This window comes from Falco rusticolus, chromosome 2 (assembly GCF_015220075.1).
Source record: "Falco rusticolus isolate bFalRus1 chromosome 2, bFalRus1.pri, whole genome shotgun sequence".
Taxonomy (NCBI): Eukaryota; Metazoa; Chordata; class Aves; order Falconiformes; family Falconidae; genus Falco; species Falco rusticolus.
The window spans coordinates 83486694-83501051 of NC_051188.1; the positions used below are offsets into that span (position 1 = coordinate 83486694).

General features: G+C 36.6%; 1 protein-coding gene across 4 annotated transcripts in view; it reads left to right on the top strand.

Moving 5' to 3' along the window:
- RPGR (retinitis pigmentosa GTPase regulator) overlaps positions 1-14358 on the top strand; it is a 60396-nt gene that overhangs the window by 35613 nt on the left and 10425 nt on the right. For all 4 annotated transcript variants that reach the window (XM_037376939.1, XM_037376938.1, XM_037376941.1 and 1 more), the window contains exons 11-13: positions 530-695; positions 2026-2132; positions 3927-3992. In XM_037376939.1, the coding sequence (XP_037232836.1) occupies positions 530-695; positions 2026-2132; positions 3927-3992 (339 nt within the window). The remainder of the gene's footprint in view (positions 1-529; positions 696-2025; positions 2133-3926; positions 3993-14358) is intronic.

Below are 14358 nucleotides of genomic sequence, written 5' to 3' on the forward strand. Positions count from 1 at the left end.
ATAAAATATCAAAGGTGAGTTTTGCAATCGGCTTAAAATGATCCTAAGATCCTGTAGCTACTTAAAGTAGTACGTTCTTCTCCTAAATCTCCACTACACATTCCGTGTGGTTTCCTTGAACAGCAGAATGAGTTGGATCATGTCACTTACCTGTCTGAAAGCTAACTCTACCACAAAACCACATTTATTTTGTAAAAATATTTTGTTGTTATGCATTAAATACCTCAGTGTTATTTAAGAGACTAGTATTGTAATTTTAAATAAAAATCCAAGGCTTTGTTTCTTCTTTCCCTATATTTTAAGACTGCTAGAGATTATTGTGTAGAAAAGACGTAGAATATTCCCCTATATACCTCTTCACTTTTTAGCACTATAAAAATTAAACTGGTAAAGAAATTCAGTTTATGCTTTGTATACAAAGTTACAACACTCTCATCTACTAAAAGAAAATACCACTGTTAGGTATGAGAGGTTGCTTATATTTTATTCTCCTACTCTTACTCTCAGTACATTTTTTTTTCTTCTAAAGGAAAAGTCTCCCGAACAGTTTATTCGAATGGCACGAACTCTGCCTCCACTGGGAGGAAGCTTCTTAAAATCTTCACTGCCTGTGACTAGCAACACTAGCCCACTCTGTTTTTCTGCCACAAGTCTTCCTAAAGCGGAACCTGTGAAGGATAGAGGCCATGAAAAAGGTGAAGCGTCCCTATATCTTGTTGCTGTTTTCTTAGAATTATGTCGTTTGGCTCTCATCATTCATAAATAAATGCTCAGTCTGAACATGAAAGAAGGTTTAAGTTCAGTCTTACCTCAAGAGGGTCTGGCAGCACACAGACGTGAAAGTTAAATGCATACAAGAAATGGCCTCACACTGCTCATGTTTGGAAAATGTGCTTAAAGATTTAGGGGAGGGTTGAGTGAAAGAAAAAACAACTTCTAAATGGTACCTGTGGTTTCTCAAGCCTGTAGAAGTAGGACTTCAGAAAAATATAAGAATAGTAACTGCTTTCTCCATTTTCACAAAAAAGAAAAAGAATTACAGAAAAAAAGTTTACTAGAAACAATCTTGAAGACATAGGAAGGCCTACAATAGACCTTGGATAAGAAAAGAAGCCTGCTAATTCTTATGGGATCTTTCTTCTTGGAAATGTAGAATTACTCTTCACTGCCTTGTTATCTAAGATAATAAGGATTTTCAATATTCTAGCTAATGCAAAAGCCTGGACAACAATGCTTATGATACAGTGCTGGAGTTTTGCACAGATTCTCTAGAAGCAGTTTTGGATGTCACCTGGGTTGCTGGGCATGTGTGATTTCCTGGGAAGAGTAATGCTGAAGAGTGCAGAGTGCAGTGCTTCTGCGTAAAAGTTAGCTCAGAATTATTGGGCAGTCAAATGGAATTTGAAAGTAATTCAGTTAGAATCAAGATGATTATTTGTAAAGCTGCCAGCACGCCCATTAGCATTTCTGGTTCTAGGAAAGCAATGCAGTGAAATTTGAATTGCCTTTAGAATCTTCTGAGGCGTAATACCTCAGGTTTCATGCCATCTGAAACTGGTCATATACCTGATGAACCAGGTGAACCTGAAAATTATGTAGGTACATTTTTATGATGCTACATTGCAGTTAAACTCACTGTCTCTCCATCCGTTACACAGAGAATATGTGGTGTAGATAATACGACTGCAGGTAATTTAGTCTAATCGGTACACTATTATTAAAGAGATTATCCAAAAGCAGCTTTGTCCCATGTAATATTTATGCTTTGAAAGCCTGCAGAAAATGTCAGAGATCAACAGTGCACTGAGGCCAGATTGTTGAGCTGCCTTTAATATTAATACTGACGGAAAGGAGGTGGAAATGTTTCTGCTTTGTGTTCAACTGGGGGAATGAGTAATCTCAAGACTTCAGTCCTATGTCAGTGAGATAGAGATATTCTGTATTTTACAAGAGTGGAGTGCTCTGTTTGCTATAGATTGCTTGTTCCTATGGTATTTGTTTACTTCCTCCTATTTTACCTTGAAGAAAAGAATCATCAAAAAGATAAACCTGGTGAAGGCTCTGCAGAAGAAGACTCAGATAATGAAAATAATGACAGAAACCTTGGAGATACAACTGACATCCTAAATATGGTAATATATTTTACTAATGAATCTGTGATTTATTCTTCTGCAGGGGAAGAACAAAGCAGCTACATCATGTTTCAGGTTCTAGTACAGAACTCCTGGCTAGCCCAGAATGTCATATGTGGCACCAAGAAGTACTGACATACTGTTAAATGAGCATGCATTTCGTATCATCATTATCCAATGCTGAAGTTTGTTTTCATTTTGCAAGTAATGTTGTAGTATGAGATTGATGTAGTGCAAATAGTGCGGTGCCTCCCCACGCTTTAACTCTGGATGTCAGAAAGAAGAGGACACTGGATACCACATGGTGATCTCTATCTCTGACCTTCCTCTTCTTGATGGTCATTCTCCAGGAGGGAGAATTGCAGGAAATGAAGCACAGAAGCTGTCTTTTCCTGTTTCAAGAAGAGCTTTTTTAGTACAGGTGGATGATATTAAAGGAAAGGCCAAAATGCAGACATTTTGATTATTTGGTGATCCCCAAGCATGTTCCTACATATTTCTTTTATGTAAAAAAATTGTACACCTTTCCAAAACATTTTGTTCTCTCAGTAGATTGTGCATGTCCTGGCCTTAATGCAGTACACTGCAAAGAGTGTTCTTTTTTTGTCTTTTTTTTAACTTCAGTGGAATGGAAACAAATGAGCACCTCACTGTGAACTGAGCTCAGAATATGTTGTCAGTTATGCTGGAGGGATTGCACATTTTACAGGAATTACTACTTGTTTGTGCTTAGCAGTACTTAGTAATTTAACAATCTGTTTGTGCGTAACATTTATTTAACAGTTACAAAACTTAATTTACAAAAAAAAAAATTCAGATACGATGCACAACATGGCCTTCATTAATGTATTGAGGCATAATTTATAACATATTGCACACTTTATGTGCTAAGCTTCCTTCTCCTTTTTGTCTTTGTACCCATCATGAATCAATTGTAAAATGTTTATCAGAATGAAACAGTAAATTTGAAGGAAGTCTGTCAGACAAACTTGTCAAAATACAAAATAAAATGATTGCTTTTCTTGAATCTGGATGAAAGTATTCTGGTTACTGCATAGTTGTTTCAATTTTTCTAAAGTGTGGCAACATACATCTTATTGACAAATGTGACAAGAGGAGGAAAAACCATTAATATCATATTGATGATACAAGTTCTTGGGATTGAGAAACCAGAACTTTCCACGCTCACTGTCTTGAAAAATCATATGGTAGTTAAATCATACACAGTTAACAAACAGCAGCAGAGAGCATTATCTTGTCATTTGGACTATATGGGACCAAAATCTCACTATACTTGCCTGCCTAGTAGTATTCTGCATTGCCTTGCCTTTTAGTTTTTTTGCTTTATGTAGAAGAAAGAGATAAGGGCATTAGATGCCAATGAAAATTTTTGCTGTCTAATGTTTCTTCTAACTTTCAAGGCTGTGCTATCAAATTGAATGTTAAGTTGAAGGTTGTGGTAATAAGGGAGTAAGATGTTGTATTTGTAGCCACAATGTCCCAGTAAGAGGATGGTAGATCTAAAATGTGCTTGTGGGCTGTCAGAGAGAGCATGTAGCATTCAGCGTCTACAGACAGTTTAGATGTTGACATCTGAGCTGGTTTCTACTTTCTCTTCATAAGCAATAAATGAGGGAGGGGAAGTGAAATAGGCGAGTTGAGCAATCATACAGTTTTGTCTCAACCTGTGCAATAATATTAAGATGTTTGTATAATACCTCTGTTTAGTAACTGGGCTTTGATGCTGCTTTCCCTTTTAGTTATTTTTTTTAATAGAGAACTTATTTTTTGCAGACACATGCAATGAAATTGAATCCTAGTGACCAGTCCTTAAAATTATCACCACTCCAAAAACAAAAGGTACTGTAATTAATTATATATATATATAAAAGTATACTTACACAGTTGTTTAGAAGATCTAGAATTCTTGTATTATCCTTATATTTATTGTTTTGCTTTGAGTTTTAAAAAAGCTAGGCAAATTTTGTAGGCCGCCTTTTGCTAATTATCTAAATATCCACAGAGTTACATTCTAAGAAGCTGACTGAAGTCAAGAGAGCATTTGTGCAGGCACACAGAACTCCTCATATCCAGCATTTGAGATGAGAGTATATAGTGCTTCACCAGTTTAAGGAGCAAGAGACTATCATACACGCTTTGTGACTTAAGCTGATAACATATTCCTACTGGTTTGTTGATACTAAAATATTTTAATTGGGTTTGGAAACACAATATAGGTAAATATTTTATTTAAAGATATTCACCATGGAGTTTATTTAAAGGAGCAATAATACTGGTTTCAAATATGAAATTAAAATACTTCTGTATTACCTTTCTATTTCACTCCTAAACTGATCCTAGAATTTCAGCATTTTGGTATAATGCATTATACTTTTATTTTATATTTACTGTGCTGTAGCATTTGTTAAATAAATTTAAAATTTAAAACAGAAAGACAACAGATTTTCAAACTTAATAGAGCATAACAGTGAGTGCATCAGGAGATTTCCCAAGAGGATATGTGGAAGAAGGTGTAAGAGAACTGTAGTTTTTTCCTTCTGTTCACACAGCCTCACACATTGCATGTGCTCTAGTTTATGGGACATGATACTGGCTGCACAGTTCTTACTGCATTTACTTCTGAGTGCTTGGATAGTGAAAAAGGTGTAGTAGTACATTTACCATAAACAGAACGTTACATTCTTCTAATATGTGCACTTGTAAGTTCATTTCATGTGAAATACTCTACCTTTTATGCTATCTTCTAGTCCCCTCACAGAAATTCTTTGCTTGTTTAGATGTTTTTGTAACCTTTTTTCTTTTGCTTTCATTTGTCCTTAATGCTTTCCTTCTTTCTTTTTAATTTTCTGCTTGTCATATGGAATAGAAGAACAATAAAAATGTGAAACTGAAAAGAAATGGTAAGGGTGAGCTGAAAAACAAGGATTCTGATTCCATGAAGGAGGGCTCAAAATTAGACTCTGGCTCTTTGCAAAAGCAGTCTTCATTTTCAGAGCCACTGGGACAAGATTTAGAAAAAAGTAGTGCCTTTGTAGGGAAGCCTGTGCCCCCCAAAAATACAAAGAAAGGTACATCTGAGCATGCACAAAGTGTTAGTACTTTGAGAAGTGGTGTTCAACAAATTACTATGGACAAGTGCAGGTTAGTGAAAAGGGAAAAAGAGTATGCAGAAAATCCTGAATTTGTCAGAGAGGATGTAATTTACAGTCTTCCCACTGAAAAACAAATTCTGACTGAAAAAACAAGTTCTTCCAATAAAAAGATAAAAGCTATTAAATCCAAGCAACCCCTTAAAATAGATGTACTTCCTTCTGCATCCAGGGATCGGCCCCAGTCTGATTCATTAATTGTGCAAAAATACAATCCTGTTCAAAACCAAGAAAATCAAGAAGCAATAGAAAGCCAAAACAAAGTAAAGGATGTTGTTGAAAAATCTGATAAATGTGAAAAAATATGTGTCAGAGGAGAAGAAAGTAGGGAAGAGGAGAGAGGGTTTAAAAAAAAGAATTTTTTGAAACACATAGCTGTAAGTGTGTCATCATCTTCAACTGAGGAAAGTAGTAATGATCTTGCAAAATACGTATTTAAGAGTAGGGAAAAAGAAGAGCACTACTATGAAGGCAGAGAGGTCCAGAAGGCAATGAAAATAGAAAAAGTGAAAGGTTTGCACTTAGAAGACACTGAGACTGAGGAGATGCACGCTACAAACAATGAGAAAGAATATGTAGAAGAGGCTGATGTAGAAGGCCTGAATGAGGAAGAAAACTCTGAAGCAAAAGCTGATGAAGACAGGCAGTTAGAAATTAAGAATGAGGAGGAATCTAATCAAGAGCAGGAGAGTGAAGGCAGTGAAAAGGGTGAAAGTGAAAAAGAGAAACTAGAAACAGTTGACAGTGAAGGTGAACTAGGGGAGGAAGAAGAAGAGAGTCAGGTTAAAAAAGATAGAGATGAAGTTTCAGTAGGAAGAGATGAAGGTGAAGAGGAAAAAGATAATAAGGAAGAAAATGAAAGAGAGGAATCACAGGCTGAAAGAAGCAGTGAGAATGAGAGTGCAGAAGAGATTGAAGATGGCGAAGAACAGATTGAAGAGATTAGGCAGGAAGATGGCAAAGAGCAAGTTGACGAGGAAGGCAGGCTGATGGAAGAAGAAATGCTGACTGAGGGAGAAAAGGAGGATATGGAGGAGGATGCAAAAGAGGAAGACACTGAAAAAGAAAAGGAAGAACAGGTTAAAAGTGAGGGAAGAGATGAGAGTGAGGAAGGAGGTGAAGATAGAGAGGGGGAGGAAGAAAAAGAGGTAGAGGCAGAAGAGGAAGTAGGAGATGAAAAGGAAAATGAAGAAGAAAACAAAGAAAGGGAGAATGAAAAAGACAAAGAGGGTGAAGAGGAATTAGAATCATTGGCAGGGAGGGAAAAAGAGGTATTGGAAGAACAGGAAGAGGAATGTGCAAATAGGATTAAGTTGGTGGGGGATGATGGAGTGGAAGAAGAAGAGGGGGAGGATGAAGTCAAAGAGGAAAGAGAAAATGAGGAGGAGGAAGAGGTAGGAGCAGCGGCAGAAGCAGAAGGGGAGGAGGGGGAAGAAGATGAAAAAAAGGAAGAGGATGAAAACAAGGAAGAGGAGCTGGAAAATGAAGAGGAAGAGGATGAAGAAGAGGAAGAAGGATTGGGAGAAGATGGAGAAGTAGAGGAAGGAGTGGAAGAAGATGAGGAAGTGGAGGAGGAAGAAGAGGGAGAAGAGAGAGCTGAAAATGGGGGATTAGAAGACGGAGAAGGAGAAGAGGGAGAAGAAGAGAAAGGGGAAGAGGGAGAGGGGGAACAAGAGGAAGAGGGAGAGGGGGAACAAGAAGGGGAAGAGGGAGAGGGGGAACAAGAAGGGGAAGAGGGAGAGGGGGAACAAGAAGGGGAAGAGGGAGAGGGGGAACAAGAAGGGGAAGAGGGAGAGGAGGAACAAGAAGGGGAAGAGGGAGAGGAGGAACAAGAAGGGGAAGAGGGAGAGGAGGAACAAGAAGGGGAAGAGGGAGAGGAGGAACAAGAAGGGGAAGAGGGAGAGGAGGAACAAGAAGGGGAAGAGGGAGAGGAGGAACAAGAAGGCGAAGAGGGAGAGGAGGAACAAGAAGGGGAAGAGGGAGAAGGGGAAGAAGGAGAAGAGGAGGAAGGGGATGAGGGAGAGGACGGGGAAGAAAATGAAGGAGAGGAGGAAGAAGGAGAGGAAGAGGAAAAAGCAAAAGGTAAAAGAAAAAAATATAGTAATACGCTTCCACAAAAAAGCAAAACCAGGAAGCCAGAGAAGACGGAAAGTACTGCTTTACTGAACAGCTCTAAACAAAAAATGAAGTCCAAACAGCATGTAGCAAATGGTTCACATAACTCAGAACAATTTTGGAACAATGTGCTACCTCATTATTTAACACTAAAGTAGCATACGCTACTGAAGATGCATTTTAAGCCTATTCAGAAAACTTTGGAACTATGGCAGATTGATTTTTATTGCATAAAAAATTAATGTAGTAAAAATACATTATACATATACTTTAAGTGCCAATTTATTGGGAAAAAATGAAGAAGATGTTTAGATTGGGGAAGCTTTTGTGAGAGAAATCATATAAATTGTTGAAATGGTCATTTGCACAATGATGTTTATTACGTATGACAGATTTAAAAAAATAATTGCTGAGGAGGCAAAATGGGTTTGTCTCTTAATTAACTTATAATGTCATGCTGACAACATGAATTACACATTGTAACAGTGTAATCTTCTTTGCCTTTGAATCAGATTTCTTAAGGTAATACATCAATTTTTGGTGCATGAGAGCTTACTTGTTAGTGTGCCTTATATGAAAGAAGTGTCAGTAAATTAACAAAGATACATATTTTTAAATTTTGGTATCACTCCATATTAATTCTCCCTACTTTGCTTCTGTTCATATGTTGGTAAAATGTTTGAGTACTCAGTGTAAATTAAAGAAAGGACAAGTTGCCAAATTTACTTGGGTTGGTAGATGGGAAGTAAGTGGAAATGCAGGCCTCCTGGGTAAATGGTGGCCTGGGCTTTTTCAGAGGCCTTAAGGCTGGCTTCTATTTTGGTATCAGCACACAATTATGTGAAAAAAGACAAACACAATTCTCAGAATCTGGCCTAGGTTACATTAGAGTCACAATGCATCTGTTTATGGATAATTTGGGGCTATCACATTTGGTGATTAGATATAATGAAGAATTTGAAAATACACACCTGTAAAACTTCGTTTACTTGTTTATACTGTGCAATACACAAAAGATTAAATGTCTGCCTACAAAAGACTGCATTACATTACTCATCTAACTCTAAGGTTCTCAGGGAGGGGGATGTAATTTGTTGCAGTGTGAAGTGTATATATGTTTTCAGGATCAGAGTCTAAGCTTCTCCTCATTGGAGGAGATTTGTGTTTTCCCCTCCTAAAAATCACATATATGATCTCCAAAAAGAGGACAATGTAATAAACAAAGAAGCTAGATGGAATAGTAGAGAAAGTAGCATGAATGTCTGAATTCTTTTTGGAAAAGACAAAGTATGTTAATACTTTTGGAGTTTCCTTAAAATACACAAACAAATCTTGCAAATTATTCTTGTAAGACATTGTATTACTGTTTCAACTATTAGTGGTCAAACTGGGAAAAGAAGGGACAGGGACTTGTCATACAGCATTATTATTTAGATACTATGCTAATGGGTGGTCTGAGAAATTTTTGTAAACAGATCTCTGTTGAGATTCTCTAGAAAAATAGCTATTTAATTTCTGTTTGAAAATGAGGACAGGAAAAAAAAAGGAATCAAAATGAGTAAATGTCATTCAATAAAAAAGTTAATGAAATCAATACCTATGTTGAGACTATGAAACATTTTTAATGTTGTTTTGTAAGATACTGGCATTAAACTATTTTTCACACAATGTCTCCAGATTTTATTTTCTAAAAAAGCTGTAGTAGATTAATAGTTTGTCAGTAGATTCTAGTCCAGTTCTATCCTTCCTACCTCAGTCACCCCTTCCGTATACTGCATTTGAAAGTAAGATCACTTTCAGTCACATGCAGTGCCTAACTACAACAAAAAGTTAGTCCAATGACTGTATTTTGTTCCTGTGAAATTTGTTTCAAGTTTTGGAATTTTCTGTAATACATTTTCTTGAACATCATGTGTAGGTCTTTGGAAAAGGGTAAGTATCCTCATATTCTGGTAGAGTGGAATACTTTAGCAGTTCCATGCACTTCCGAAGAAAACAGCTCTCTCTAACAACGGAGTCCTCTGTTATTTCTCAGAAGTGCTGCGTTATCACTGAACTGCTGTGAAAATATTTACTTTTGAAACTAATTGGAGCTAAGCTGTGTTATTTTATATTTCTTAAGAAAGATTGGGATACTACTGTGATTAAAATTAGAGTAATACTGAAAAGTATTTTTATAGGCCTAAAACTGGTTCTTGGATATGACGTCTTGTTTGTGATTCTAAAATAGAGCTTTGGAAGACTATGTGCTGTGGAAAAAAAACACAACAACAACTCATTTTTTCTTTTGAAATGTGTTTGCTAGAGAGAAGGGGAGTGAGTGAGAGCGCTTTGAAGCAAGTGATTTCTAATTCCACATGGCTCTTCATTTACTGTTTGGCTCTAGCTTTTAATCTAATTTCTTAGGCAAATGGGGACCATTTGTTGTTCCTCTCTTAACATGTGCTGATAGCATAAAGCTTCCCAGAAGAGTAAAGGAAGCCAAGTTGTAGGCATTTCCACCTCTTTGTTTTGTCTGGATGAAAATTCATTGAATTGAGAACTGATTTTGTATTGTTTTGTGGATCATTCCTGTGGTGGGGGAAAAGCAGAGCATTACTCCAGCACTTAAAAGGGTTTTCCACAGAATCGTTACATAAATTGCACACTGTGCCAACATTTCTGGGCTTTGGTGGGACTTTGGAACTCCATTAGCGTAACGAGTGGAATTTTATTTAGTTTGACTCATACTGGTTTATAAGTTTGGTACCTGTGGTTTTGTGGAAATTCAGTATGTCCTTGGTATTTATTATGGGATACAAAAAGATTTATGCGCGGTACTTAAAGCAACATGGCAGAAGTAGTCCTGAACTAGTTTTTAGCACAGAAAAACCCTGCAATAGAGAGAGAATACAACAGGCAATTGCTCAGACCAAAGGTCTAGTCCGGTCTTTTTTCTACCAGTGGCTACTAGTGAATGCCTGGCAAAAAAATACAAGAGTAGAGCACATACAGAGTGTTATGTAACTGTGTGTTATGTGTATACTGACTGTGTAATCAGTCGGTATACCAAATATATTCAGTGTATTCAATAATTGGTGGTTCAGAAGATACACCTATTACACCTAATAGCCATTTTTCTTCCATTGATTTCTTTCAATCAATTTTTAACCCGTTTAGCATCCAGTACATGTTTTGGCAAACAATTATTAGATCTGTACACATTTTTTTTAAGAAATAGCTCCTTTATTTGTCTTGAATCTGTCTCCTGGTACCTTTACTTGATGTCTCTTATTCTTGTATTAGAAAAAAGAGCATGTATTTCCTCTTCATGATTAATTCCCTCATGATTGTCACATGGAAAAACTGTTCAGCTGTGTGGTTTAAATCAAGTTAAGCTTGAAGTGATGTATTGATTTATTAATAACAGTTAACCAGCAATCAACCAGCTACACATTCAAGATCAAGAGTGGTAATACAGCAGGTAACAACACCAGACAACTATAAATGTTAATAAGTACCCTCAAATTTTTAAGCACCCTTCTGCCTCTAATCTCAGAAGTTTTAATCCCCCTGCACGCTTTCACATACATGCTCACGGAATTACATATGCATATACTGCCTTTTATAGCAGGCACGTATTACATGCACGTATTCCATTTTCAGGGGGCAGGGTGCAAGTCTGCTCTTGCCACACAGCTCCTGCTAGAGATGAGGGTGCTCTAGATTACTCTGGTATGTGTTCTAGCATAAGTCTTCTCTTACGCCTGCAAAATTGCAGAAGGTAAATTTTCCCATTTTATCTGAAATATATGAATGTATGTATTCAAATAATAGTTCCCTTTGCATAATTGATGCTGAATAACGAGAAAGTGTCTTATCTGGGTATGTACATGGTTATTCTTTAAAATGGGCCTTTAGGAATCGTGCAGAAAAGGAATTTAGTTTCCATTGCTTATTGTTTTTTTTTCACTAGCTTTTATTAGCTGTACCCATCTCTTCAGATAAATTTTAGCTTACTTTCTCCAAAGACGACACTACATTCTAGATCTTACCTCTCAGAATAGCAAACAGACTTTGATTTTTACTGATTGAATTTTTGGTGTGAATCTAGTCCTTTAACAAAAGTATTGTTAAATACTCTAAAACAAATGAGAGTGATTAAAGACAGAGCATCTTTTTTAATGCAATCTGAGTTTTTTCTTGGTGCATATAGGCTGAATTTATGAACTGTGAACTCACCTGAACTTCTGTGTATTGTCTTTAATTTTATAATGAGTATTTGGGGAGCAGAAGCAAGCTCAGAAATAACAGGATCTTTGAACAGAAGAACGTTGTCAGATCTGTAAAAAGGCAAAAAAGGGCAAAGTAAATGTAAAAGGGAAAATCCTCAACTCATTTCTAAATGTGCAATTCAAATAAACAACAGTGTTTAGTACTGTGGCATTCTGTGAGCAACTGAGCAAATATTTTGCTTGTACAAATGGCAAAGCTATAGTTGTGTCCTCTGTGAAGTTCTGAGCATGTTCGTGATCTGAAGTCACTCACTAAGTTGTAGTATTTTTATACACTTTTTCATGCTTTAATGTAGAGAGGAGAGGTTAACTTTTGCATATTGAAAAGATTTTGGAGAGATAGATTTGGCATTTGAAAATTGCACTGCTGAGAGCTACAGAGGCTTTATCTATTGCCAAAAGAAAAAGCAAGTACACTTAATTGCTGTCCTTTTTAAGGATTTGTGATAATGCCCATTGCTTATTTGCTTGACAATCTCATGCTATAATAATTTAAACAAATATTAATATAATTATCTCAAAACCCTATACTTAGTTATGAAAATATTTATTATCAGGGCCCTGAAATGTCAAATGTAAAGATATTTACCATTCTGGCTTTCATATAAGTCCCAGCACTGAAAATCAGACATGACCTTTTTTCTGTTTGAGGTAGGTTGCAGGGCAGTCTGCTGGAATGTCCCAGGTTCAGTGTTACGGGTTTAGAGATTTATAATTTGTCATGCGTACCCCACCTTTCACACAGAGTTGCATTCGTGGTTTCTGTGAAATGTAAAGTATTTGTGGTTTCATACTGAGAGCCTGAGAGAGTGCTAAACAAAAGGTAGCTCTAAGCAGAATTTTATATTAAGCAAAGCCTTTATATGCACCTATACCTGTAAGGATATAGATTACAGCAGTATTGAAGAGTAATATTTCCCACTCCCTGTATACCAGTGATAATACAAGAGCCCGGGCTGTGCTTTTCAACTGGAAAGTCAACAATAATGACCAGTCTAATAAGAGTTTGGAATTGTGGGCCACCCTGGCAGAGGCTGGTATTCTTACAGGAAGTTTAAAATACTTACTTTCATTCTAGCCAAGGCACAAAACAACTCTCGTAATTAGAAACACAGCAGCACAACTGCTGCAAAATTTAATCTCTTTTACTAGGCACTTCATTGAGGAAGAGAACAAAGGAAACCTGAATGTGTCCTGTATCAAGAGTACAGAAAGAAGTTGAGCTGTGCTTTAAAGCCAGCCTTCAAATAGCTGGAGAGTTGTGTCAGTAAGTTGGGTGTGCCTTGAAAAATCAACCTGTAAAAGATGAGAATGCATTCAAAGATTATTGACAGTTGTACCGTCAAAGCATTTTGAAATGGGGGATCTTCCCTGAGAGACCCACTCTTGCAGGGTGTGGAGATTTTAGCAGTGCCTTGTGTGGCATCCTGTTCAGGAACGTACAGAGACCAAAGAATCTTGAAGAACCTTCCTGCATGCTGTGATGTTATTGATGAAAATTTGCCTTTGACGGTATTTTTATCTGAGCACTGAATAATAATCAGCATGATTAAGGCAGGATTTCAATGAAAAGCACAGGGTTTTGGAGAGGTATGTAGTACTCAAAGCTTTGTGGCACAGTAAAAGCGGGAAGTAGTGACTGTCCTCATTCACTTGCAAATATGTGGGAGCTGCATGACAAACTCCAGACACTAAAACTTTTTTTCTAAGAATTTGGAAAAAGTGCACAAACTGCATCCAAGTGTGCACTAATATTCCCAAGCTAGTTTTTCTCTGTGTCTGTTAGCATGAAGAAGTCATTTTATGCAGCATAGTATCTTCCAGAGACTTGCTAAGTTTTTGAGGTAACATCAACAAATTCTCATTTGGATTTGCTTATTATATTTCATATGTTTTGCTTAAGTACCCAGGAGTTATTTTGGTATGCTATTTCCAAGTGACTGAATATTAAAAGGTATTTATATTACTATGTAAAATAGCTCATAAGAGATTATACGTGATGTAAACAGTCTCCAGCTTGTTTTATGATTCTTCACAAAACACCTTAAAAATCCTTTATAGTTCTATAGAGATGTTTTCTTTCCTTTTCACCCTGGAAATTGGTATTAAATTTATTTGTTCTCCAAAGAAAGCCAACATTTTTGAGAAGATAGCAGTTTTGTATATGAAAGCTGTAGTACGTCTGAGCTATTTCAGATGCTGATTTATCTTGGGGAATAAGTAATAAAAATTTGTTCTGAATTGCTGGGAAAGGAGAATCCTTTCAATAACTATTTATATTGGTTTTGTAGTGAATAGTCAAACCCTAAAACAAACCTGAAAGTACAAATACTGTCTTTTTTAGAATGTAGATTTACATTAAAATTGTATACATTGTTAATTAGTTATTTTTACTCAAACAAGAATGCAGAGTAATCTTTCTCCATGTACACTGACAGCAGCAAGCTGGCAAGCCACAGAATAATGACACGAAAGCCAACTGAAATAACCTTTAACATAATGCCATCAAAAAAAGGCATGTCTACTACTTTGTAATAATTGTCAGTGTACAATTGCAGAATGACACCTGAAGTCCTGAATAATAAATGTAATCAGATTAACTCTCCTAATGCAAGGTATGTGTACTGTCAGTCTGTGGCAAAAGTGCACAGATCTGTGGAAACTTGT